Raw genomic sequence first — 22,718 nt, 5'->3', positions numbered from 1 at the left:
TAATGCTAGCATCTAGAGTCAGTATATAATGACGTCTTTAATCTTTTATGTCCATTGCCAGTACAAGGTTCACAAAACAGTGAAACATCTGGTGGTGTTTTGCTTATGAGTAGTCTTTTGATCTTCATTGGTAGAGGGTGTTCCTTACCATGAGATTCCTATGCCAATGAAATCACAGCCCCAGACCAAAACAAATAAAATAAAAATATTGAAATTTAGCAAGGTGAGACAGTCTAGTTTAGTTGTCTTGAGTCGTCATTTGATTCTGTATGAGTAGTTCCTTTATATTTGTAAAATTCTATTTAAGAAACTAAGTTTAAGAATAGCTAGGTGGCACAGTGGATAGAGTGCTCCACAGATTCTTGCTAGCTGTGTGACCCTAGGCAAATAACTTAACCCTGTTTCTTACTAATTCTGTGACTAGATAAGTCACTTAATCCTGTTTACCTCAAAGGGGGGGAGCAGTACTAGAAAATTAGCCTGCAGCCACTCATCCAAAATTTGAAGGGAAAAAAGAAATGAAGTTCAGTTAAAGCTTTCTTATTTTCCTTCACATAAATATATTTGTTACTGGTTTGCACATAAGGCTCTCAGAGCATTCTCGCTCTGAACTCTCATTTCTGACAGAGATTTGAACTGAAATATTTCCTGTTTTCTTTTTTCTTCCCCTCATGACCATTTTTAGAGCAGAAGGAGAAACCTGTGTGGAATTTAAAGCCATGTTGATTGCCGTGGGGATCCACCTGCTCCTTTTGATGTTTGAGGTTCTGGTCTGTGACAGGATTGAGAGGGGAAGCCATTTCTGGCTTCTAGTCTTCATGCCGCTGTTCTTTGTCTCCCCAGTATCTGTGGCAGCCTGTGTGTGGGGATTCCGACATGACAGGTCACTTGAGGTAAAAGACCATAAACTAAGGTTGATGCTTTACACTTAAACTTTTTGTTACTTATTTTAGTATGAATTTCTTTCCAATCATTTCAATGGAGTTGAGAGAGAGAGAGAGAGAGAGAGAGAGAGAGAGAGAGAGAGAGAGAGAGAGAGAGAGAGAGAGAGAGAGAGAGAGAGAGAACAAACCTGAGAAAACAGCAATAAAAATGTCCTTTTCTTACCATTTAAAAAGTGTACACAAAGTAATAAAATGATCCATCTGAAAATGACAGATTTTTATATCCGAGGCTGTTTCTTTGACCCTTACCTCTGGCAGTTTAAAATATTTTCTACTCATCAAATTGGCTGAGTTTCACTTAGTCCCTTTGAACTGCCTTCCTGACTGCATGAGGAGTAACTTTAAATAATCACTGTCTGAAGGCAGTGGATAAAGACTTTCACATGAGACTCCAACTCTTTCTATGATGGGAAGCACCACTCCAATGTATCTGATGAGTGTTTAGCCTCTGCTTGGAAACCTCTGATAAGGAGAAAGCCCCTACCTTCTGACTACCTTCTGAGGCTATCTGTTCTACTTTTACTTAGCTCTAATTTTGTATTTTCTTTCTTCCATCAAGCCTGAATTTTTCTCTTTCCCCTTTTTACACAATGCTTCTAGCTCTGAGGCCAATCTGGTATACCTCTTGCACGTATCCGTTCTTTGACTACATGAAAATAGCTGTCATGCTATTTTCTGCCTGCCCACAGCCTCCTCCTTTTCTTTATGTTCCACATCCTTGTTCCCTTCATCCAGTCCTCTGATGGCATTGTGGAAAAGCTTTTCACTCTCCTAGTTGCCTCTCTGGAGGCTCTCAAGCTTATACCAATGACTTTTCCTAAAAACGTGGTGCTCAAAACTGAGCAAAGTACTCTAGATATGGCCTGACCAGGGCAAAATAGGGCATCCTTTTCACCTCCATGGTTCTTGCAACTACTCCTTTCTTAATGCTTCCTGAAGATTACATGAGTTCGGGCAGCTAGGTAACACAGTGGATAGAGTGTCAAGCCTCTAATTGGGAGGACAAAACCTGGATTCAAATGTGGCCTCAGATACCTACTAGCTCTGTGATCCAGGCAAGTCATTTAACCTCAATTGCCTAGCTCTTGCCCTTCTGTCTTAGAGTTGAAACTAGGACAGAAGGTAAGGGTTAAAAAAAAGATTACATGAGCTTTTTTTGTCACATCATATGTCAATTCCTTGAGCTTTTAGACCATAATCAACCTATCCCCACATCTCTTCTTTTTGGAATGAAAAGAGCTAGAGAGAACCTTCCACATTTTGTACTAGTGAGGCCATCGGTTTATTTTTTTTAACCCACAGGTAACACTTTACATTTGTCTCTAATAAATGCCAACTCCTTAGAGTTAGCCAGTTAGCTGACTGCTCAGATCTTTTTGGATTCTGATGCTGTCATCTAATTTTTTAACTACCCCTCCTAACTTTGTATGAGATGTCATACTTTTTGAATTTGCAGATAAGTCTCTTTATCCAAATCATTGATAAAAATGACAAATAGCACAGATCCCTGGGTCACATTGACAGTGAATCATTAAATGGCTCTTCTTGCCATCTGGCTATTTACCAGGTTCCAGAGCCACTAGACTATACTGTCATCTAGCTCACGTTTCCTCATCTTGTTCACAAGAGTAGCGAGAGCGTTTTTGTTCAACATTTTGCTTGGATCTAGGTAAGCCATAACTACAACATTCCCCTGATAGTTCCCTACTCTAGTAATGCTGTCAAAGGAGCAGATTAGGTTATTCAAGAATGACCAATTCTTGATGAAAGCCTTCTAACCCTTTGTAATCTGATTTTTGGTTTTGTTTGTTTCCTTTTTGAGATACTAACTGACCAGCCTTTTAATAATGTTTTAGAATTGTACCAAAAATTAAAGTCAAGTTGACTGGCCTAGAGTTTGTGGACTTTGAAGTGAAGTTGGGGGGTAGTAGCATTTTTGAGAAAGTAAACATACATACAGATGCTAGCAATACTGCCCATTGATCCATTATTTCCACCTATAGAGCTTGAGAGAAATCTTTTCCGAGTCACAGTCTCAACAGTCCTTCCTACAAAAAGGAAAAATGTGGCAAAACTTGCCTGTTTCTTAGCTTGTGCGTTTGCCTTATTCATGCCTAAAACTTCAGTATTTGGAATAGTAGGATAGAACTTTGATTACGAAAATGTCACTAAGTGTTATGAGAGGATGACTTGCTAGCCAGACATGGAGAAAAGACTTAAGTGCTTGTACAGCTCCTTTGTGATATTTCATGTTCTAACAGTTGATTGATTGATTTGAGTCCCTATGAATTAAGCTGTGCCTCTAAACCTGCTTCATTCTAACTAGAATATCTCACCACCATCCTGTTTTGTTGTCCCACCTCCTCATTGCAGCAAGGTAACCCTTTAATTCCAACTAGACTATACTGTCATCTAGCTCACATTTCCTCATCTTGTCCCCAAGAGTAGCGCGAGCTTTTTTGTTCAACACTTTGCTTGGATCTAGGTAAGCCATAACTACAACATTCCCCTGATAGTTCCCTACTCCAGTAATGCTGTCAAAGGAGCAGATTAGGTTATTCAAGAATGACCAATTCTTGATGAGAGCCTTCTGACTCTTTGTAATCTGATTTACAATTACAAGATAATTGATTATCTTCCAGCTCACTCCCAACAGGAGCTATTGAAATGTTACTCTCTTCCCTCCTGAAGCTACTTATACTTACTCCTCACCTTTCTCTATCTCAGCTAAAGACCTTGCTTCTTAATTTACTGAAAAATTAAAGTTGTTCAACATCAGCCCCCTCTTCTCCCATTCTCTTCATCTAAAAGCCCATTAGCATTGGTCTTTCCTTCCAGCCCTTGACAAAGAAGTGGCCCTTCTTCTCAAGGCCAGTTTGCCTCTATGTGGACCCTTGATCTCATCCCCTCCTATCTTCTCCTCCAGAGTGCATCCTCACTTATCCCTCTCTCCAATCTTCATCTCCTACCTAGCCATTGTTTCCTCTCTTCCTTCAAACATGCCCAAGCCTCGCCATCCTTAAATTTCCATGCTTCTCCTCTACCATCCCCTCAAACTGTCATCCTATGTCTCCTTCCTTTCTGTGCTCAAGTCCTTGAAAATCAATTGACTACATTTCCAACCCTTGTTCTTGTCTTCCCATTCACTCCTCATCCCTTTTCAGTCTGGCCACCATCCTCATTCCTCCACTGAAACAGCTTTATCCAAAGTTACCATTGATCTCTCAAATAACAATGTGATGATCTCTTCTCAACCTCTATCTGCTGACTACCTTCCCCTTCTGGACACCCTTCTCCTCACTGGATTTTCATGATGTGGGTCCTTGTTTTACCTATCTGTCTTGACTGCTTCTCCTCGGGGTCCTTTGCTGACTCATCATCCATAGTATGCCACTCATGTGGGGGTATTCTTTAAATTTCTGCCCTGGATCCTCATCTCTTTCCTCTTTCCTGCTAAATGTACATGTTATCTCCCTCATTAAAATGTAAGTTCATTGCAAGTAGGAATTGTTTAAGTTTTGTATTTGTATTCCTGGTGCCTAGCACAGAGCCTGGCATATAGTAGGCACTTAATAAATGCTTGTCCACTAGTTGAGTGTGGCTAGGCTGGGAAAAAGAAAAACATAGAAAACAGTTGAGATCCCATGTATCTGTTTTTAACTGACAGAATCATTTAGCTTAGAGTCCATATAGTGAAGACTAGCTAAATTTATCTGTTTTTTAGAGTGCTCTCAAAAATACTGCCAAGTATTTGTATGAGAATGTGCAAACTCATGATGCCACTTACATTGATTATAATTTTTTTAAGTTTACAGATGCTTTATGTTTTTTGGTTAGTTGGGGGTTAGGGGATTGGGAGGTATCTGAACCTGAGATTTCATGGGAATGGGAGAGTGGGGGAGGAGTGAATCTTGATGTGGAAATTCATTTGCTCCCATGCGGATTGATTGGCAATTCTTCTGTAACTTCTGTTCAGAGTTGCCTAAGGCACGAAGGGGTCACATAGGGTTTCCTAACTTGACTGTTGGTCCTCCAGCCATTATACTGTCCTTTGTCTCTTTCATTATATTAACCTTTTCAGAATGCAAACTATACTAGAAGCTCTTTGGGTTGATTGCCAGATGGCTGACTTAAAAAGCCTGGATAAGGGGGCAGCTGGGTAGCTCAGTGGATTGAGAGCTAGCCCTAGAGACGGGAGAGGTCCTAGGTTCAAATCTGGCCTCAGACACTTCCCAGCTGTGTGACCCCGGGCAAGTCACTTGACCCCCATTGCCTAGCCCTTACCACTCTTCTGCCTTGGAGCCAATACACAGTATTGACTCCAAGACAGAAGGTAAGGGTTTAAAAAAAAAAGCCTGGATAAACAAATCTTTCTACACATGTAATATCTCATCAATTTGGGTACTCCTTCTGTGACAGAGAGCACAGCCCATCCACTCCTCCTCTGGCACATTTCTTGTGCATATCACCCCTTTGATTCTCCATTGCAGATATATACACTACACCTCTGAAAGCCTTTCTCCAGGTCTCTGAACATTAGGCATGGAGCTCTTGAGTTGCCCCTATACTTTGTTTTGTGACCTACCTACCACTTTCTCTAAATTTGCATGTTTTTGAAGGTAGCTACTACACCACTTTCATTGTTTCTCCTTTAAGAAAAAGAGAATTAGAGCAGAATTTGGAAAAATGTACTCTAGTGAGTAGAACAGCGAGGTGGACCACACCCAGTGGATAGAATACTGAACCTGAAGTCTTATTTTCCTGGCTTTAAATCCAGCCTCAGACACTGACTAGCCATGTGACTTGGGGCAAGGCCCTTTACCCTGTTGGCCTCCGTTTCCTTATCTGGAAAATGAGTTGGAGAAGGAAATGGCAAATCATTTCACTGTCTTTTCCGGAAAACCCCAAATAGAGTCACAGAGAGTCACTGTAATGACTACCCTCCCCACCTTATCCTGGGGCCTATACACAGACTTATGCTTATATATGTGCACTTTTGACCTATAACCCTGTCATGTGTGCAGTCGTGAAATGTCCAAAACCCAAGTTTTATTCATTGTACCTTCATGTCCAGGGACACCCAGAAAAGATTGATAATTGCTGTGACTTGGATTTTCCAGACAAGATACCTTCATGGCCTAAGTCTTGGGATTTCCTCCTGCCTATTTTATGTCAGAGAACCTTGGTCTCTGCCCACTCATATACTGAAATTGTACTCTCAATTTGTTCCCTTCCTTCAACAAGATTAAATGACATAGTATATTCACACAGTAGTTAGCCACCAGCCCAAGGAATAAAGGACCAAGTAAGACATTCTAAGCAGTGGAGGAAACTTGCAGGCTAGAACTGTGTTAGACAGAGTTATTGCAGTGTAGCCCTTCTGTGCTGCCTGCCTTGCTTTCATCCTGGGTGGTGAGGAGAATGGCAGTGACTGAGTGCGGAAGTGTCCATTATCCCCATCTTGTTCCATCTCTCATCACTCTCTGTTAATATTGATAGTCAGGACCTAACTGTTGGGCTGAAGTTATGAACCCCTTTAAATAATACATCATTATAGCTTGCATTATTGACTTGGTAGTATATGCTAACTTGGAAAGAGCAGTGTTCTTCAGCTTTGTCGTTAAATAATATTTTTCTTCTCCATTCTTAGTTAGAGATCCTGTGTTCCGTCAACATTCTTCAATTTATATTCATTGCCTTAAGACTGGACAAGATCATCCATTGGCCCTGGCTAGTATGTACCCTGTCTCTTTTTTTGTAACTGCTTTTTAAATTTGCCTCAGTTCATGGATAAAGTTGACTTAAAATTCCCTGTTCACTTAGTCAAAGGGAAGGAAGCAAGTGAGGGAAAATGAGTTGCAACTATTCATGAGTAAAGGTAAGCTTCAGAGACTCCATTTAAATTCTTTGGTGCTGAGGCAACTAAGTAGTACAGTGGATAGAGTGCTGGGCCTGGAGGTGGGAGGACCTGGGTTCAAATTTGGTCTCAGACACTTCCTAGCTGTGTGACCCTGGGCAAGTCACTTAACCCCCATTGCCTAGCCCTTGCTGCTCTTCTCTTGGAGTTGATACTGAGTCAGAAGATAAGGGTTTTTTAAAAAGAAGCAAATAAATTATTTGGTATTGATTCTTGTTGGAAGCTGTTTGGGAGCACTCTTTTATATCTGGGTGCCCACTTCTAAGTTAGGAGACTGATTGACAACATATAATTTCTCATCTTATTCCAAAGAGAATAGGTGATTAGTGATTCAGAATTAATTGTGTGAAGGATTGCGTTTTCATTTTATTCTTCATCCTGTGATCATCGATTGATTAGAGCCAAAAGGGGCCTTAGACATCATCTAATCTAAACACTGAGAGAGGGAAAGGGAGTTGCCTGAGGTTTCATTTAGAAGTGGATGTGTAAGTTTTCAAGCCTCACCATGGGAAGCAGAACTGTACAACATTCCTCAGGGTGATTAGGCAGTGTGGTGCAGCAGGAAAAGCACTGCCCTAGAATCAGAGGAGAGCTCAGATCCCAATCTTGGTCACTTTCTCTTCCTGCTACTCTATGTATAGCTTATATACATCTAGGCATTTCCATGTTGACTCACCCATTAGTATGTAAATTTCCTGAGGTCAGGGGCCATGTTTTTGGCTCTTGTTTATAAAATTGTGTTGATTGATTGATTGATTGATTACTGCCTGTGTGATCTTGGGCAAATCACTTAACTCCCCTGGGTCTCAGTTTCCTCCTATGTAAAACAAGGAGAGGCAGAGTGGACAAAATGACTTCTGAGGTCCCTTCCAGTTCTGTATCTGTTAACCTAGGAAAGGGTAAATATTAGGGGGAAATCTTTGTCATATCTATTAAAAAGCCCCACAAGAAAAGAATCAATAAGCTACATGACTCCAGGACATCCATAAACAAAGTACCTGGAGAAAACAGTGCCAAAACTATGCACCAACATTAACTCTCAAGAATAGTGGGCAAGCCAGCGAGGGTAAATGCTAATCCCTGCTGTGCTACTTGCTCTTCATACCATGGACTGGGTTAGTCATTAACAAAGCTATTTGTTTTCGCACAATATCAAGACAGACTCACTTCATCCTGAATTCATGATAAGGGGCAATATGTTCATTCCAGTGTTTTCTCAAAAAGTTAATTTAAATCAGAGGAGTTCTTAACCTTTTTAGTACTGGGGACCCAATAGTGTTTTTCAACACATAAGTAAAATACACATTAGGATTACAGAAGCACCAATTATACTAAAATACAAGTATCAAAAAAATTGTTTTCTATAACCCCTGACCTTCCATCTTAGAATCAAAACTGTGTATTGGTTCCAAGGCAGAAGAAGGTAAAGGCTAGGCAATGGGTTTTAAGTGATTTGCCCAGGGTCACATTTGAATCCCAGACCTCCCATCTTCAGGTCTGGATCTCTGTCCACTTAGCACCTAGTTGCTCCCTATCAAAATATTTTTTAAAGTTCACAGATTCCAGGTTGAGAACCCATGCAATAGGCAAGAGGTTCCAAAGAAGTTTCACATAGGAAGGAAGGCTGACAAACACAAGGCCTATAGGGATGTTGCTTCTAAAAGAGTATGTCCAAATTAGATCAGGATGAAATCTAATTATGCTTGGGGACCCCTCTACCTACCTTACAAGGTTTTACAAGTGATGTTTGTGAGAACACTATGAACAAAAAAATATGCTATAGGAGTACAAGTCTTATTCTTTTAACCTTGCTGATGCAAGCTTTTACCAAGCCCTGCCACATGCTACTTCATCAGTAAGGTGCTAACCAATAAATATTTTTTTTCTCCAGGTTGTTTGTGTTCCATTGTGGATTTTGATGTCCTTCTTGTGCCTGGTGGTGCTATATTACATTGTTTGGTCCGTCTTGTTCTTACGCTCTATGGACGTTATTGCAGAACAGAGGAGGACGCATATAACAATGGCAATCAGCTGGATGACAATTGTTGTACCACTGCTTACATTTGAGGTAATTGCACATAGATGAAAATATGATGGCTTTATACTTGTGAAGAAACTCCTCACAGCAGCTATGTTCCAGTGTTTGTTGAAAGTCAGATGTTGTTTCTGACATCAGCCTATAAAAATTGGAAAGCATCATTCTTTTTTCTTGCTTTATGGCAAAGGCATCGTGTACTCACGAGAACAAAAGGGATGTGTTTTTGTGGAAAATGATAGCATTTAAAACTTAAGTTTTGACAGCCTTCCCTGAAGTCCTTCTCTCATGTCAAACTGTGGTATAGAGGGTGATCCTGTAGTCTTGGAGGCTAGGTCAGTGGAGTGGAAATTCTGGGAGCTTCTACTGATCTGGAAAGGATTTAAGTACCGGCCCACTTCCAGATTGTACATTTCATGCACGAGGACCAACCTGAGTTCCTAGATCCCCATCAGACAATTGGCCAACAGGTGATGAGTAGCAGCTCGTGGCAGCATGCTAAGTGATGGAGACCTGGGATCTGCCTCAGTCGACTAAATGAGCATGTGCATTGATGAAGTCACAGATTCTTGAAATATAAAAGTAACTCAGACAAATAAATAGTATTTTTGGCTTTGTGTAGGCAGCCAAGTGATAGACAAATCAAAAAGGTGGGTTTTTCTTAAAAGGTAGACTGGGTTCTAATTGCCCCCTCCCCCACCTACTGTTAGTAATGCTAGACTTGACATTGCTTAATCTGCCTTTTTTTAAAAATGTTTCTGAACAGATTATGTTGAAAACTTTTTCTTTTAGATTCTGCTAGTTCATAAACTGGATGGCCATAATGCATTCTCATGTGTCCCTATATTTGTCCCACTTTGGCTTTCATTAATAACTTTAATGGCAACAACATTTGGACAGAAAGGAGGCAATCACTGTAAGTTAATATCTTGGAAAATACTTAAAGGGTTTTCAGTTTAATTTGGCTATTTCCTATGATGACTTTAGCTGGGCTGTTCAAAAAGGGCAGAGGCATTATGACATAGTGGAGAGGAAATCAGCTTTAAAGCCAAGAAGACTTGGGTTCAAGGCCCACTCTTTTTTTTTTAAACCCTCACCTTCCATCTTAGAATCAATACTGTGTATTGTTTCTAGGGCAGAAGAGTGGTAAGGGCTAGGCAATGGAGGTCAAGTGACTTGCCCAGGGTCATAAAGCTGGGAAGTGTCTGAGGCCAGATTTGAACCCAGGACCTCCCATCTCTGGGCCTGACTCTCAATCCACTGAGCCACCCAGCTGCTCCCAAAGTAGTGAAATGGTTTGCCATTTCCTTCTCCAGTTCATTTTATAGTTGAGGAAACTGAGGCAAATAGGGTTAAGTGACTTGCCCAAGGTCCCACAACTAATAAGTGTCTGAGGTCAGATTTGAACTCTGGAAGATGAGTCTTTCTGACTTGGCCCAGCACTCTATCCACTACACCAACTAGCTTCACTCCTTCCACTCTTAACACATGCTGGCAAGTCACTTAAGCACTTGGTGTTCTAGGCCAGAGGGGTCAGACACACGAAGCTAGGGACCTGGATTCAAATGACATTCAGAAATATTTAACAAAATAAAAATACAATAAAACCCAGGTAACATTACATTTTACAACTACACTAACATGTGGCTTGCATGGATCCTTATGTATGGATCAGCTGCCCCCAAGTCTGTTTTAGTTTGACACCACTGATCTAGATAACTTCAGTAAAATTGCAAGTTGCAAAGAAAGTGCTAATATACTTTGGTAGAGGAAATAACCTCTTCTGGAAGTTTCCTCTACCAATTCATTCACAGATCTCACCTCTTTCTCCATTTAAAAGGACTGTACCCTTGTGAGGGGGAAAAAAGAGGATTTCACATAAAAAGGAGAAGGCAAGTTCTCATTGGTGGTTAGGAATTGGCATTTCTGTTAAATCCGCATTTGTTTTCCTTTAAGAAACTTGAAAAAGTTTAGCTTCCTTTTTTGCATGGAGTTCTGGGAACTGCACATGGCTGAGATCTCTAGGATGATACAGGGTGTACAGTACCCATACCCCAGCAAGCCCCACTGCCTGAGCCTGGTTCAGGTAGTCTCCTAGAGCCACCTAGGGGCCAAGGCTGAGCTGACTTTTCTTAGCGTGGAAAGGGTTTTTTTTTTTTGAAACCCATCTGAGATAAGCGAAACAAGGCAATCACCCTTCCTCAGTGTTCAGAGCCTCCTAAAAGTAACTCTGGACCTTTCTTTTATAGGGTTAAAGTTGTTTATATAGGACAGAAGTTCTTAACCTGGGGTCCATGAACTTGTTTTATTCTAAATGTTTTGATGACTGTTTCAGTGTGATTAGTAACTGTCATTCTATGTGTTTTATGCATTTAAAGCAAGATTCTGAGGAGTCTGTAGGCTTCAACAGACTTCCCAAAAGGTCTCATGAGACCAGAAAGGCCGAGTCCCTGATTGAAAGGAAGAGTTTTTACCTTCTCTCTTGGTTATTTAAATGCTTTGTATAGTCAGGTAATTAGCAGGTTCTGAAATAAGACCCATTACAGAAATGCTTGTGTGACTTGTGACTTGAGAATTTGACATATGATGGAACCCTCAAGGGGACAAATTGCATACTCTCCATCTCAGGCACTTTGCTAGGTGTTTCTCCTTAATTTGGTGGGAAGACTGTACTCTGGGTGTGGCTTTCTCTGAGGGTGATGCCTGTTGGGCCACAACTGTGTTGGTTGGAAAAGTAAAAAGAAATTCATTCCAGAGTTGGTTTCTAATGAAACCCTTCAATTCATTTGCAACAAAGAGCTTGTGGAACTTGTAGAAAGAAGATATCCTTACAAATGTGAGGCTACATGAATCCTTCATTTATCCTTGTGGTCATTTTTCAAATTTCCCAATGGAAAATCTAAAAATGAATTGATGCATTTTTTACTGTTGGCCCCATGAGGCAGTACAGAAGTAGGTTGCATCACCATAAACTTGTTCAAAAAAGTGAATTTTACTCAACCTAAAACAATTTTTTAAAAAAACCCTTGAACTCTTCTTTTCCAGGGTGGTTCGGAATTCGTAAAGATTTCTGTCAGTTTCTCCTTGAGATTTTCCCTTTTTTAAGGGAATATGGAAATATTTCATATGATCTACATCATGAAGACACTGAAGAAACTGAAGAAACACCAGTTCCAGAACCTCCAAAAATTGCTCCTATGTTCCGGAAGAAGACTAGAGTAGTCATTACACAGAGCCCTGGAAAATATGTCCTTCCACCTCCAAAATTAAATATAGATATGCCTGATTAGGTGGAAATTCAAGACTCGTATGGACAGTATGTGGCATAAGAAATACACAAAATAGTTCTTCTACATTACTTTGCCTACATTATAAACTGAAACTGGAAGTAAAATCAAATCTCTTCATCTCATGCTTTGAATAAATATCACAGCCACTAGTGAATCATCAGTATGTAATATATAGATATTGACAATTATTTTAATATATGTCATGTGTGAGAAAGCTTTCAAGACCAACCTTTTCAGAGTTTCTATCAGCAAGTTGAAATGATATCATAAGATTGAGTAATCTGGAACTTGCCAAGCTGTTTTTTAAATGCTACTCTGCCTTTCAAAAGTAAGACTAGTCTCATTGGTGAAACATAATCTACAACCAGCCTAAATAGTTCTCTATTCCACGCCTTGTTTCATAGAATATGCATTCTTTTTAGTGTTGTTCTTGTTAAGATTTTCTTTGGGCATGCTCATAGCCATCTTTAATGGTCTAACTGGTGGATCTTTCTAATGGAGTAACTCCATGCCTGTATAGTATTTATATGAACGTTTTAGCAACGTGTAATATATTCTGTTGAAATTCTAGTTCTGTACAGTATAATTATATTATGTTAAAGTATTTTAAAAGCCTATATATGAAGATTATATGTTCTATATGGAAGAAGTCCTTTCAAGTGTTTTAGAAATATTAATGTGTGTCTGTCGGGGATGGGAACTTATCAAAGTAGTAATCAGCATGACCACGGCGACTGAAAATAGTGTTGATTTGAAATTCAAGTTTGTGTATATTTAGGTCTATACTAATAAGTCAGTGAAGACAATTTCAAAGCTCGATATATCACATCAGTAACCAGAGTTAGGCAGTTTTAGCTTTTGTTCGAATCTGGCATTCCTGTCTTGCTGATGCAATACCAGACTCTACAGTTCTGTTCTTTACCACTTTCAGACACCACATGGACAGCAGATCTAATCTCAGAACACTGAAAATGAGAAAGAAATGCAATGGCCAATTCTAAAAGGCCCCCATAATAGTTTCCCCAGAAGAGAAAGCATTAATTAGAGTTTGAATACTAAGACTTGCCTAAGGTGGGGGCAAGGGGAGGAAGCCCACATCAGAACTGTGTTCTTTTGAAGATCTGCAGTGACTTGGTGGCTATAAGCAATGCTACGCCAATTCAGATGCTTTTGTGAATTAATTCAAAAGTAATTTGTTAGTATTATCCCAGTGCTAAGAAGATAGGAAGTCAGATTCGTCCGGCTTAACAATCTTTTGACCACAAATGAAAAGAACCGTTGATACTCGTCCTCAGGATCGATCAGAAGGTGTTCGATTTGACTGCATAGGCAACTTTTTTTAATTGTCTGGATTCTGTCTAATGTAAATTCTGTAAATAACTAAAACCTTTGCACTGGCCTAGGAGCAGATATGTTCGGGTGGGGGGTGGGGGGAGGGAGTGAAGTTTTTCCAGTTTTGTGTGTAAAAACTTGAGCTAAAAGTCACTATTTTTTCCCCTCTACATAGCAGTTCAATAAACTGATTCCTCATTTTTCATGTGCACATTGTGTGACTTGTTTTGTGTGACCCTCGAGAAATGCATTCCTTTTACCCCTCTGATGTGTCGTTGCCATAGTAATTAATCCTGATTCAGTACAAGAGAATGGAAGGGGGGGTAGGCGGTGCCCCCCCACTGGGGTGAAGCTATCATCTGAGGAGTTATGACTGACTTCTAAGGCAACATCCTCCCTGAGCTGGCCTCAAATAACTGCCCTTCCCTCACAGTCCCTCAGTCCTGAGACAGTCCATCTCAGAAGCTGGAGGGCAAGCAGGGAAGGGGTCACATCTCCCTCATCCTGCACTTGCACCCCGTGTTGGCCAGGGGCCTGATGTGAAACCATTCCTAGAGTGATTTGGTTTAAGTCCCACAGAGCTCCTTTCTTCACTGAAGTCTTCCATCAGTTGGTGACGAAAGCTTTTTTTTCTTTAATTCCCCTTGTTCTGTCTAATCCCAGAGGGGGAAATTAGGAACAATCTGGAAGTTCTGAAGAGGCACTTTTAGACTCCTTATTTGAGATAGTGGCGGAATGATGAGACAGCATAGCCTGCTGGCTTCAAAGTCAAGCAGATCTGGGTTCAGATTTTGCCTCAGATACTAGTTAAGTCAAGTCACTTGAAACTTTTCTAAGCCTCAGTTTGCTTCTCTGTAAAATGGGAATAACAACAGTAACCTCACAGCTTTGAGGATCTCAAAGGTCAAGAGAACATGTGCTTAAGTTATGTCAGCTGCTAGGAATGGGGAAGTCGACCCTTCAAACTCTCCCAAAGGGGAAAGAAGGGGGTCTTCAGATGTCCTAAGGCTCACTACAGGGCATCCAGCCCAGAGGGCCCCGAGATCAATGAGGTGTGGTGCATTTTGATCTGGTGCCAAAGAACTTGGGAGCTGCTCTCGCAACCTTTCAGATTTCTGGACATCCAAGAATATTTCTCATGCCCTGCAATAAGAGAAAAGTGCAGAACTATCTTAAAACATCCAAAGCCATTTGTTATTTCTGTTTCTGATTGTGGAGTATCACTTTGACTTGCCCAAGTGCTGTGGGTGCCCGGACAGGCATCATACTTTTAAAGGGTCCTCACCGAACAGCAAATCACGGGGAATAAAATAACTCCACTTTGGCTCATTCCAGGTGTTCTGAACACCCCAGAAAGAAATCCATTGAGCAAGAGTTCTCTTCTTAGAAGCAATCTGGTGTTCCAGTTAGAGGGCTGGCCTTGAAATCAGGAAGACTAATGTTTCACTGCTGCCTCTGGAACACCATGACCATGTCCAAATCACTTCAATTCCCCCAGTCCCAACTAACTCCAAGATTACAAGATATAGGTGGGTCGGAGGCTGTCTGGGCCAGGAAACGTTAAGTCCTTGACATGAATGTGGTAAGAATTCACTGATTTTCACCATTCCAGAGAACTAGGCATTTCCACTAAGTTAACTGGAACAACTAAATAGATTTTCTCTGGGAAATCAAGAAAAAATACATCCTTCTTGAGGCCCTTAAGTGAAAGACCTGAGTGGGGCCCAGGAGAGAAAGAAGTTGCATGGAGGCCCGAGTTCACATCTGGACTGAGACATGTCCTAGTCGTGTGACCACCTCCCTGGCCCTGGATTTGCTCAGCTGTAAAATGAGAGGGTTGCTTTTGGAGGCTTTTACCTTCCCTTTGTATGAGATTCAAAAGGCAATAATCTCCAGGAATTATCTGTTCTGTTTCTTTAATTTGGGCAGGTGAGGGGGATGAGAGCTGTTACTTTTTTTGAGAACATTCAGTCTTCCATGCGGAATGAGTAGCAAGTTGTTTGGGTCCTATTGCAACAATTTCTCTAATGGGGGGGGGGCAGCCTTTTGCAGTTTATGCTGATTATTGTTGCTTATTTTTTCTGGTACACCCCACATAAAATGATTAGAATTTTCATATCCTGGGGCAGAAACCAAGATATGTTAGTTACTCTTTGACTTGTTTTGATAATTAGTGTTGGATTCTGGGAAAAAATTTGCCCATCCTAGTCATATAAAAATCCAGTGTGGGCAGGCACTTTTCCATCCACTTGGATTGAACCGGGGATCCGGACACTGATCCGGACACTCTCCTTTGTTTCTTCTCCCATGCCCTTTTGTTTTCTTTCGAAAACGAATTAACGCATTTTGTTTAGATCCAGTGGACCGATCCTGGGGCTTTCAGCAAGCCACAAGTGAAGGAAGACAATGGAAACGGTAAGTGTGCCCAATTTGGATTCAGAGGACCTCGGTCCAAATTCTAGCTCTCCCACTTATCTTTGTGACCTTAGGCAAGTCACTCTGTCTCTGGGCCTCAGGTTTCCTCATCTATAAAGGGAGACAGTTGGACTAGATGGCATCTAAGCTGTACATCTCTGGTCCTGTGACTTTTGCCTGACCTTTGCTGCATGCGGCTATTAGTGGGCCACTTTGCCCACTAAGGGGATATGGGGAGATATGGGATTGGTTGGTTTTTTTTTTCTTTAAAGATTGTATGTCCAGTATAAGAACTTGAGATATTTTGTGAAATATTTGCTAGCATAAGATGCCTTTTGTTGAGTAATATAAAGACTACCAGGGTGAGGAAAGAAACAGCTTGGCTTATATAGATAGGTCAGTGAGAAGGCAAAGGGATCAGCGAGCTTCCCTCCTGTGTGTCGCCTGATCCGACTCGGAGCCCACTCTAGAGCCGAGCTCTCACTCGGTAACTATATTAACTCTCCATGACAGCTCTGGGTCCCTTAGAACTCAATCCACTAATTCTATGAATTTATGCTGATGCCAAAACTTCCGTTTCTCCCAGCCCTGATGAGAACATTCTGAATGGCATTTTCAGTGCTGACAGGTGGCCGTGCTCATCTCTGTAACTTATTTAGCCTAATCGTTATTATAGTGCTTGGGAGGAAACCAAAATTATCCTGTGATGTCACATGAAATCCCTTCTGCTGAGCAATGTAAAGACTACTAGCTTTAAGGAACAAGATGCTTTGTATATCTAGCTCAGCAAGAAGGCAAAAGGTCAGGCAGCTTCCCTCCTGTGCTTGTCCGGTTGACATGGAGCCAGCTCTCGAGATAAGAGCTCAATAGCTCCGTTTACTAGCCATTAGAACGCTCTCCATTAATTATATGAAATTATGCTCGGGCGAAAACTTCCGTTTTTCTCCGCCCTGACGAGAACCTTCTGAATGGCATTTTCCGAGCTGACAGGTGGCTGTGAGGAGTACTCCTCTCAGTAATTTATTTAGCCTAATCATTATTGTGGTGCTTGCTAGGAAACCAAAATCATCCTCTGATGTCATAGCTGTGAAACTAGAGCAACCATTATGATGTCCTAGGCTGGCTCTGAAGTTTGTCTCTAAACTGCATTTTCACCATAAGCTCACTTGCTTAAAAGCACCAAGCCTGAGCAGACATAATGCCCATAGCTGAGAAAAACAGAGAAGATTGAACTATTTGTAATGGAATCTGGTAACTCAGAGCCACCAGAAAATTCTCCTCCTCAAGGTGGACCCGTAGACACAGAGTCCGATAATAATCCAACTGTTTCTTTTGTACCTCAGGAACAAGGTGAGATACCAAATATGGATGATGAACTGAGGGCTCTGGTTGAAGAAAATGCTTTTCGGGCTTTGATTGGAGTTCCTTTAGCAAAAAGATCCTATTTCCCGTTAACAAATGAAAGTGTGGCGGTGGAAGAAAATGAGTTTTTCTCCCTCACCTTTCCTAGAAAGCTTTGGAAAATAGTTGAAAGTGACAGATTTAAGTCAGTTTGGTGGAATGAAGATGGAAGTTGCATAATTATTGATGAGAAGCAGTTTAGAGAAGAGATTTTAGAAAATAAAGGGCCTTGTAGGATATTTGAAACTGATTGCATGAAGAGTTTCATCCGCCAGCTTAATCTCTATGGCTTCAGCAAACTGCGACACGATTTGGAAAGATCTGCCTCCCTCGATGAATTTTTGGTGGAAGAAAAAGAAGCTCTTCCATTAAGCAAGGTAATTTTAGCATGGAGCCTTTTACAGAACGAAATGTGGGCTTCTCTGCTGGGCTTTGCATGGAAAGCGGAACTTTCTGTGCATCAGTAAATAAGGGCTTTGCAGTACAACTGGGAAAATTCCCAATGGGACCTAATCATGATACTGAAGGGGTGGGTGGGTGGGGGGTTGGGGGGATGTGGTCGGAGGGGGGGTCCTTTGTTTTAGCTAAACTCCACTGCCTGTGACCTTGTCTGTATTTTAATAAGTGCCTTTCTAAAAATGATTTTCAGAAATATCTCAGTTGCATAAGCTCAGGGATTCGTATTAGAGCAGTGTAAGAAAATGGGACTTCAAATTATCTGCACTATAGTCATTTCACATTGAAAAAATGGCACCTAATTAAGAAGGATCAGTACTTTTTGGTAGCTGACTGACTAATTAGCAGAGTTTTCCAATCATGAATTAATGGACCTGGTAGTAAATATATATATATATATATATATATATGCAAAGCCCAGCATCTATATATAGAGACAGACAGAGAGAGAGAGAGAGAGAGAGAGAGAGTTACTGGGTCTTTACACTTTTTTAAAAGTTACACTTTTAAAAATAAATTTCTACTTTAAATTTAAATGTCCAGTTTAGCATTTTGAGGCTAAATCTGCTCAATCTTGATTTATTTTAGTGAGATGATTCTCTAGTGTGTGAAATCAAGGAGTTGACTGAAGGTGATCTCTACAGGTTAGAAATCTAAGGGTTAGTCAGCTCCCAAAATCTATGATTCTAAAGGGATAGAGTAAGATGGGACTTTTTATAGAAACTCCTGTGTGTACTTCTTGGATTGTAAATGCATTTTTTCATTTGATTTTTTTAGTTACAGTTGTACTATAATCCTAATTTTAAGAGAGGCTGCCCTCACCTATTGACAAGATTGAAGAGAAGAGTGGGTGTGAAAAATACAACGAAACCTCCATCCTTACCAAGTCAAGATAAAAGCAGGAGCATCTTAAAGAGAGATCACTGTGGGCTAGAAGACGAAAAATCTGCTCTGCCTGGCCAGTCAGCTAAGAAACATGCTGCTGCTGCTACTTATCCTATTTCTCGTTCCTCTTCTTCTTCTTCTGCTTCTTGCTCTTCTTCTAATTCTTCTAGTTCTTCTTCCTCTAGTTCTTCTAGCTCTTCTTCTTCTAGTTCTTCTAGTTCTTCTTCTTCCAGTTCTTCCAGTTCTTCTTCTGCTTCTAGTTCTTCTTCTTCTTCTGCTTCTCCTCCTTCTCCTCTTCCTTCTCCTTCTCCTTCTTCTTCAGTTTCAAGAGAAATGGATCCAAAAATTGTGGAGAACCAACATTTCAGTGGAAGATTTACTAGCAGCATAGAATTCAGAAGTGGCTTCTCTGCTCCACCTCTATTGGCAGGAGGAGTTCATCATACTATGCTGAACCAGCTCGGTCCTTTCCCACCTTTCCACCTGGCTCGTATGACCAGTCACACTCAAATGAGTATGTACGGAGTAGATGGAACCGCAAGTACTTCTTCATCTTTCTATCATTCTATGCCCCCTGTCCAGAGCTCATTCAGTTCTGTGGTATACCCAGGGATGTACACTGAGTTGACAACCATCCAGACACATCTGTCCAGCTTTGTACCTTTTTATGGCCCATGCTACTCGATACCCATGGTGGCTAGTGCCTCTGCCGTACCCATGCTCGTGCCGCCTGAAGAGCCCCAAACCTCTTGGTACCAACACTGTTCCGGTTGCAACTGTGGCTCTTCTAGCGATGCCCATTCTTCCAAAAGAGATGCAAGACCCGACTAATATCCAAGCTACCAACTGCTGAAGCTAAGCCCCCATTTCCCTGTTTTGTTTTGTTTTCAAGAGGCTAGTCACCAAAGAGCAAAGAGTTGGGCTACTTTATCTGAAGAATAAAATTAATTGCTTCACTTTTGGTTTCTTTTCTCTTTCTGGTTACTTCCCGAATGTGTGTGTGTGTGTGTGTGTGTGTGTGTATGTGTGTGTGTGAGACAGACAGACAGACAGACAGAATGAGAGAGGGAGAGAGAGAGAGAGAGAGAGAAAGAGAGAGAGAGAGAGAGAGAGAGAGAGAGAGAGAGAGAGAGAGAGAGAGAGAGAGAGAGAGAGAGAGAGAGAGAGAATTGCATTAATGAAACCATTCATGCCTTGTACAGTGCTAACTACATGTTTGGCACTGCAAATTTGGGATTCTTTGACCCCTTGAGTCCAGTCATTAGCAATCAGGAAGCCGTGAGCATACTAGAGGTGAATAAAAACCAGCCACTGGTGTATGTGCTATGGCTTTGAGGGGAACACAGGGCCACGGATCCCCCAGTCACTGGGATTTTTACTCAACCTCCCAGGCAGCATTCTACCTTTTGGTAATAATCTCCTCATTTTACAGATCAGAAAGTTTAAAAGCCCCTGTGATGTTTTTTAAGCCTGCTATTCTCTGAGGGGTTTCTGATGTACAGAGAATTTGAGACATCCTCATCCTTGTTCATCTTGTTCAGCTGTTTCTGGGTTTAGGCTAGGTCTGTTCCAAGATTAACCTGTCTAGCGAACCATTTTATTTATTTATGATGACCTTTACTTCTAATAGAGTCACATGGGATATTTGACTTTCGTGTGCTCTAATAGATGAAATCTGTTTGGAGAGGGTGATTCATGGCAAATCCCTTTATGAATAAGCTTACCAGTTCTTGGCAGGTGTTTCTAGGGAGAGGGAAAAGCCCTCCCACATCACACTGAGAAAAAAGAAGTGTTAAAAAAGAAAACAAAAACAAACCCCAATCCAGAAAGGCACCCTGGCCCTAGTTAGGAGAGGCCCAAAGTGGGAAAATGATATTGGATGGAGCAAAGAGGTGTAAAATCCAACCTCCAGTCCTGATCTCTAGTTTCCTTCCACGCACTGTTTGCCAGCTATAAAGTGAGGATAATTAATTAGCTTTTGTAGAATTCATGACTTCTTGATCTCATCATTCTGAGTAATAAGGATTATTATAAGAACAAAGCAAAATCACTTTATATCCTGTCTCCAGATGTCCTGTGATCTAATCGGCTCAATGAATGGGCGATAAATAATTGTATTAGCGGGCTACTTAAGCACTTTTCCAAATAGAACTGAAACATGGGTGTACCTTGGTTAAAGCAAACAGAATATAAAACTCTGAACTTGCCAGATAACAATCTGGGTGATGATTTGCTTGGAAGGCTTTCTAAAGGCCTGTGCAATGAAAGAGAATTAGCAGAATTAGGACTTATAGGATCATGGAAAAAGAAGAGGGCCCCCACTCTGTCCCTCTGGGTCAGGCAACAGGTTGAGTGACAAGAACATGAAAGGTAACACTATACCTCTGAGTTCACTGCCTGTGACTGAATGGAAAATCACTTCTGCTCTGGTGGCGCTTCTTTGGGGGAAGACCTGAACCCCTTTTCTCTGCCCACCCAGCCCCCAGAGTGAATTCCCAGCACTGAAGTCCAGTTGGGAGCAAAACTACTTACACCAATGACTGTTGGGTGGGCAGAGTGTGAGTGAGCAATCAGTAGAGGCTCTGGAGGACATTAATAAGAACTTGGATCTCATCTTGCACAAGGATGAGTTTCTGGAGGTCATGAAGTCCGGGAGGGTGACTGCTGGGGAAATGACAAGGTCACATGCTCTGGGAGTCATGTCCCCCCCCCCTTCCAACCAGAGGGATGGAAGGATGGAAGGAAGGAAGGAAGGGCCCCCAAAGCAGGGGGGCTGAGGAGGTGCTGGCATATCCTGTGAGTCAGCAGGACGGGTGGGAAAAGAAGAGATGTGCCTGCCTGGAGCTGCTGTCTGTCATACGGTTACATTTTGATCTTTTCCAGATGTTCCCAGACATCTGTTTCATGGGCAGATATCTGCCTAGCCCCAGGACAACAAACATCATTTGGATGTTGTCATTGCTCTGAATCCCGATTGGAAGGGGAGGCAGTGATCCAAACATCCCCAATGACTTCTTTACAGCCTCGTTTGGGGGAATCGGGGAACCACAGCAGGGCGTTTAAGGGAAGATCGGACCCAGGCCCCAGACACCACGGCTCGATCCCTTACCTCCCCGAGACGAGCTGGCACACTTCCCTCCTCCCGGCCGGGGAGAGGGGCCTGGGGGGGGGGACCACCAGCCGGCCCGCCCAGTGATACCCTGCCAAATGGCATTATGGGGGATGCTCTGCCAAAGGGAGTTGGTTCTAACATATGCACACCTCAGTAATGGAAATGGGACGAATACTCGGAATTCGGCTGAAGTGAAACCACCAGATGTGGCTTGGGAGACCCAGCTGCTCCCCATTGGCGGTGGGTGGGGGGCCCCCAGACCGACTTAGCCCGGCCCTTGGTTAACATTCGATAGCAGCTCAGGGTGGGAGGTACCCTGGGAAGGGCCTGGCATTTCCAAAGGAGCCATTTAGAAAATGGAATTTTAAATGTACTTACCAGCGAATCTTCTAGAACAACTGCAGCTTATGTCTTTGGGTGCTCTGGGATTTTTTAAATTCGCCATTGGGCTAGAAACCTTAGGGACATGAACTGGAGAGAGTTCCAGCTTCCCTTCTTCTCCCTCTTGCCTTCATTTTGATCCTTTGTTTTTCTAACATTTTTGTTTCTTTTGGAAAAGCGGTCACTTCTACTTAACGTGTCCCCTCAATGGCCTGGCCACCTCTCCCCGCCCCCCCCCCCCCCCCATTTAGGAACCAAGAAAAACCCTTTAGGCAGCCCTTGGGCAGGGAGAAGGTTAATTTCCTCAGCATTGTCTTCGTTTCTGGCTTTCTTCGGCCGAGGCTGCCCCGGGGTGGGGGATGGGGCCTGATCCAGCCTCGGGAGGTTTGGTGGAGGAACCGACACGGTTACCCATTCTATGCCCTTGACCCCGAGGCTGCAAACCCAGTAAATATTCACCGGGCAGTTGGACGACTCCGTGGACCGATCTGAGTTCAAATTCTACCTTAGGCTTATATATTTGCCAATTGTGTGACCCCGGGAAAAACCT

General features: G+C 41.9%; 2 protein-coding genes and 2 long non-coding RNA genes across 8 annotated transcripts in view; 2 read left to right on the top strand and 2 right to left on the bottom strand.

Moving 5' to 3' along the window:
• The window catches only part of TMEM185A (transmembrane protein 185A), a 26,647-nt gene extending 12,918 nt beyond the window's left edge, over positions 1-13,729 (top strand). Inside the window, exons 3-7 of one of the 2 annotated variants that reach the window (XM_001364343.4) lie at positions 686-893; positions 6,595-6,678; positions 8,753-8,929; positions 9,689-9,812; positions 11,942-13,729. In XM_001364343.4, the coding sequence (XP_001364380.1) occupies positions 686-893; positions 6,595-6,678; positions 8,753-8,929; positions 9,689-9,812; positions 11,942-12,186 (838 nt within the window). In that variant the 3' untranslated portion in view covers positions 12,187-13,729. The remainder of the gene's footprint in view (positions 1-685; positions 894-6,594; positions 6,679-8,752; positions 8,930-9,688; positions 9,813-11,941) is intronic. The other variant, XM_007507269.3, reaches the window with a different exon arrangement.
• LOC130456130 (uncharacterized) overlaps positions 728-22,718 on the bottom strand; it is a 93,034-nt gene continuing 71,043 nt past the window's right edge. For all 4 annotated transcript variants that reach the window (XR_008914633.1, XR_008914631.1, XR_008914634.1 and 1 more), the window contains one exon: positions 728-856. This is a non-coding gene — a long non-coding RNA (uncharacterized LOC130456130). The remainder of the gene's footprint in view (positions 857-22,718) is intronic.
• Positions 8,637-22,718, bottom strand: LOC130456131 (uncharacterized). The gene is made up of 2 exons (XR_008914635.1): positions 21,208-22,718; positions 8,637-9,038 (listed from the first exon to the last, which is right to left on the bottom strand). It is a non-coding gene; the product is annotated as an uncharacterized LOC130456131 (long non-coding RNA).
• HSFX (heat shock transcription factor, X-linked) lies at positions 15,750-19,631 on the top strand. The gene is made up of 3 exons (XM_007507268.3): positions 15,750-15,933; positions 17,277-17,711; positions 18,568-19,631. The coding sequence occupies exons 1-3, from the start codon at positions 15,925-15,927 to the stop codon at positions 19,504-19,506; spliced, it is 1,383 nt and encodes a 460-aa protein (XP_007507330.1). The 5' UTR covers positions 15,750-15,924; the 3' UTR covers positions 19,507-19,631.

The sequence above is a fragment of the Monodelphis domestica genome, chromosome X (genome assembly GCF_027887165.1).
Source record: "Monodelphis domestica isolate mMonDom1 chromosome X, mMonDom1.pri, whole genome shotgun sequence".
NCBI classification, from domain to species: domain Eukaryota; kingdom Metazoa; phylum Chordata; class Mammalia; order Didelphimorphia; family Didelphidae; genus Monodelphis; species Monodelphis domestica.
This window is presented reverse-complemented; position numbering and strand designations above follow the sequence as displayed.

Excerpts from the sequence above, each read along its gene's own strand:
- HSFX (XM_007507268.3), top strand. Across the intron at positions 17,712-18,567 it reads AAGCTCTTCCATTAAGCAAG|TTACAGTTGTACTATAATCC; the intron begins GTAATTTTAGCA and ends TGATTTTTTTAG.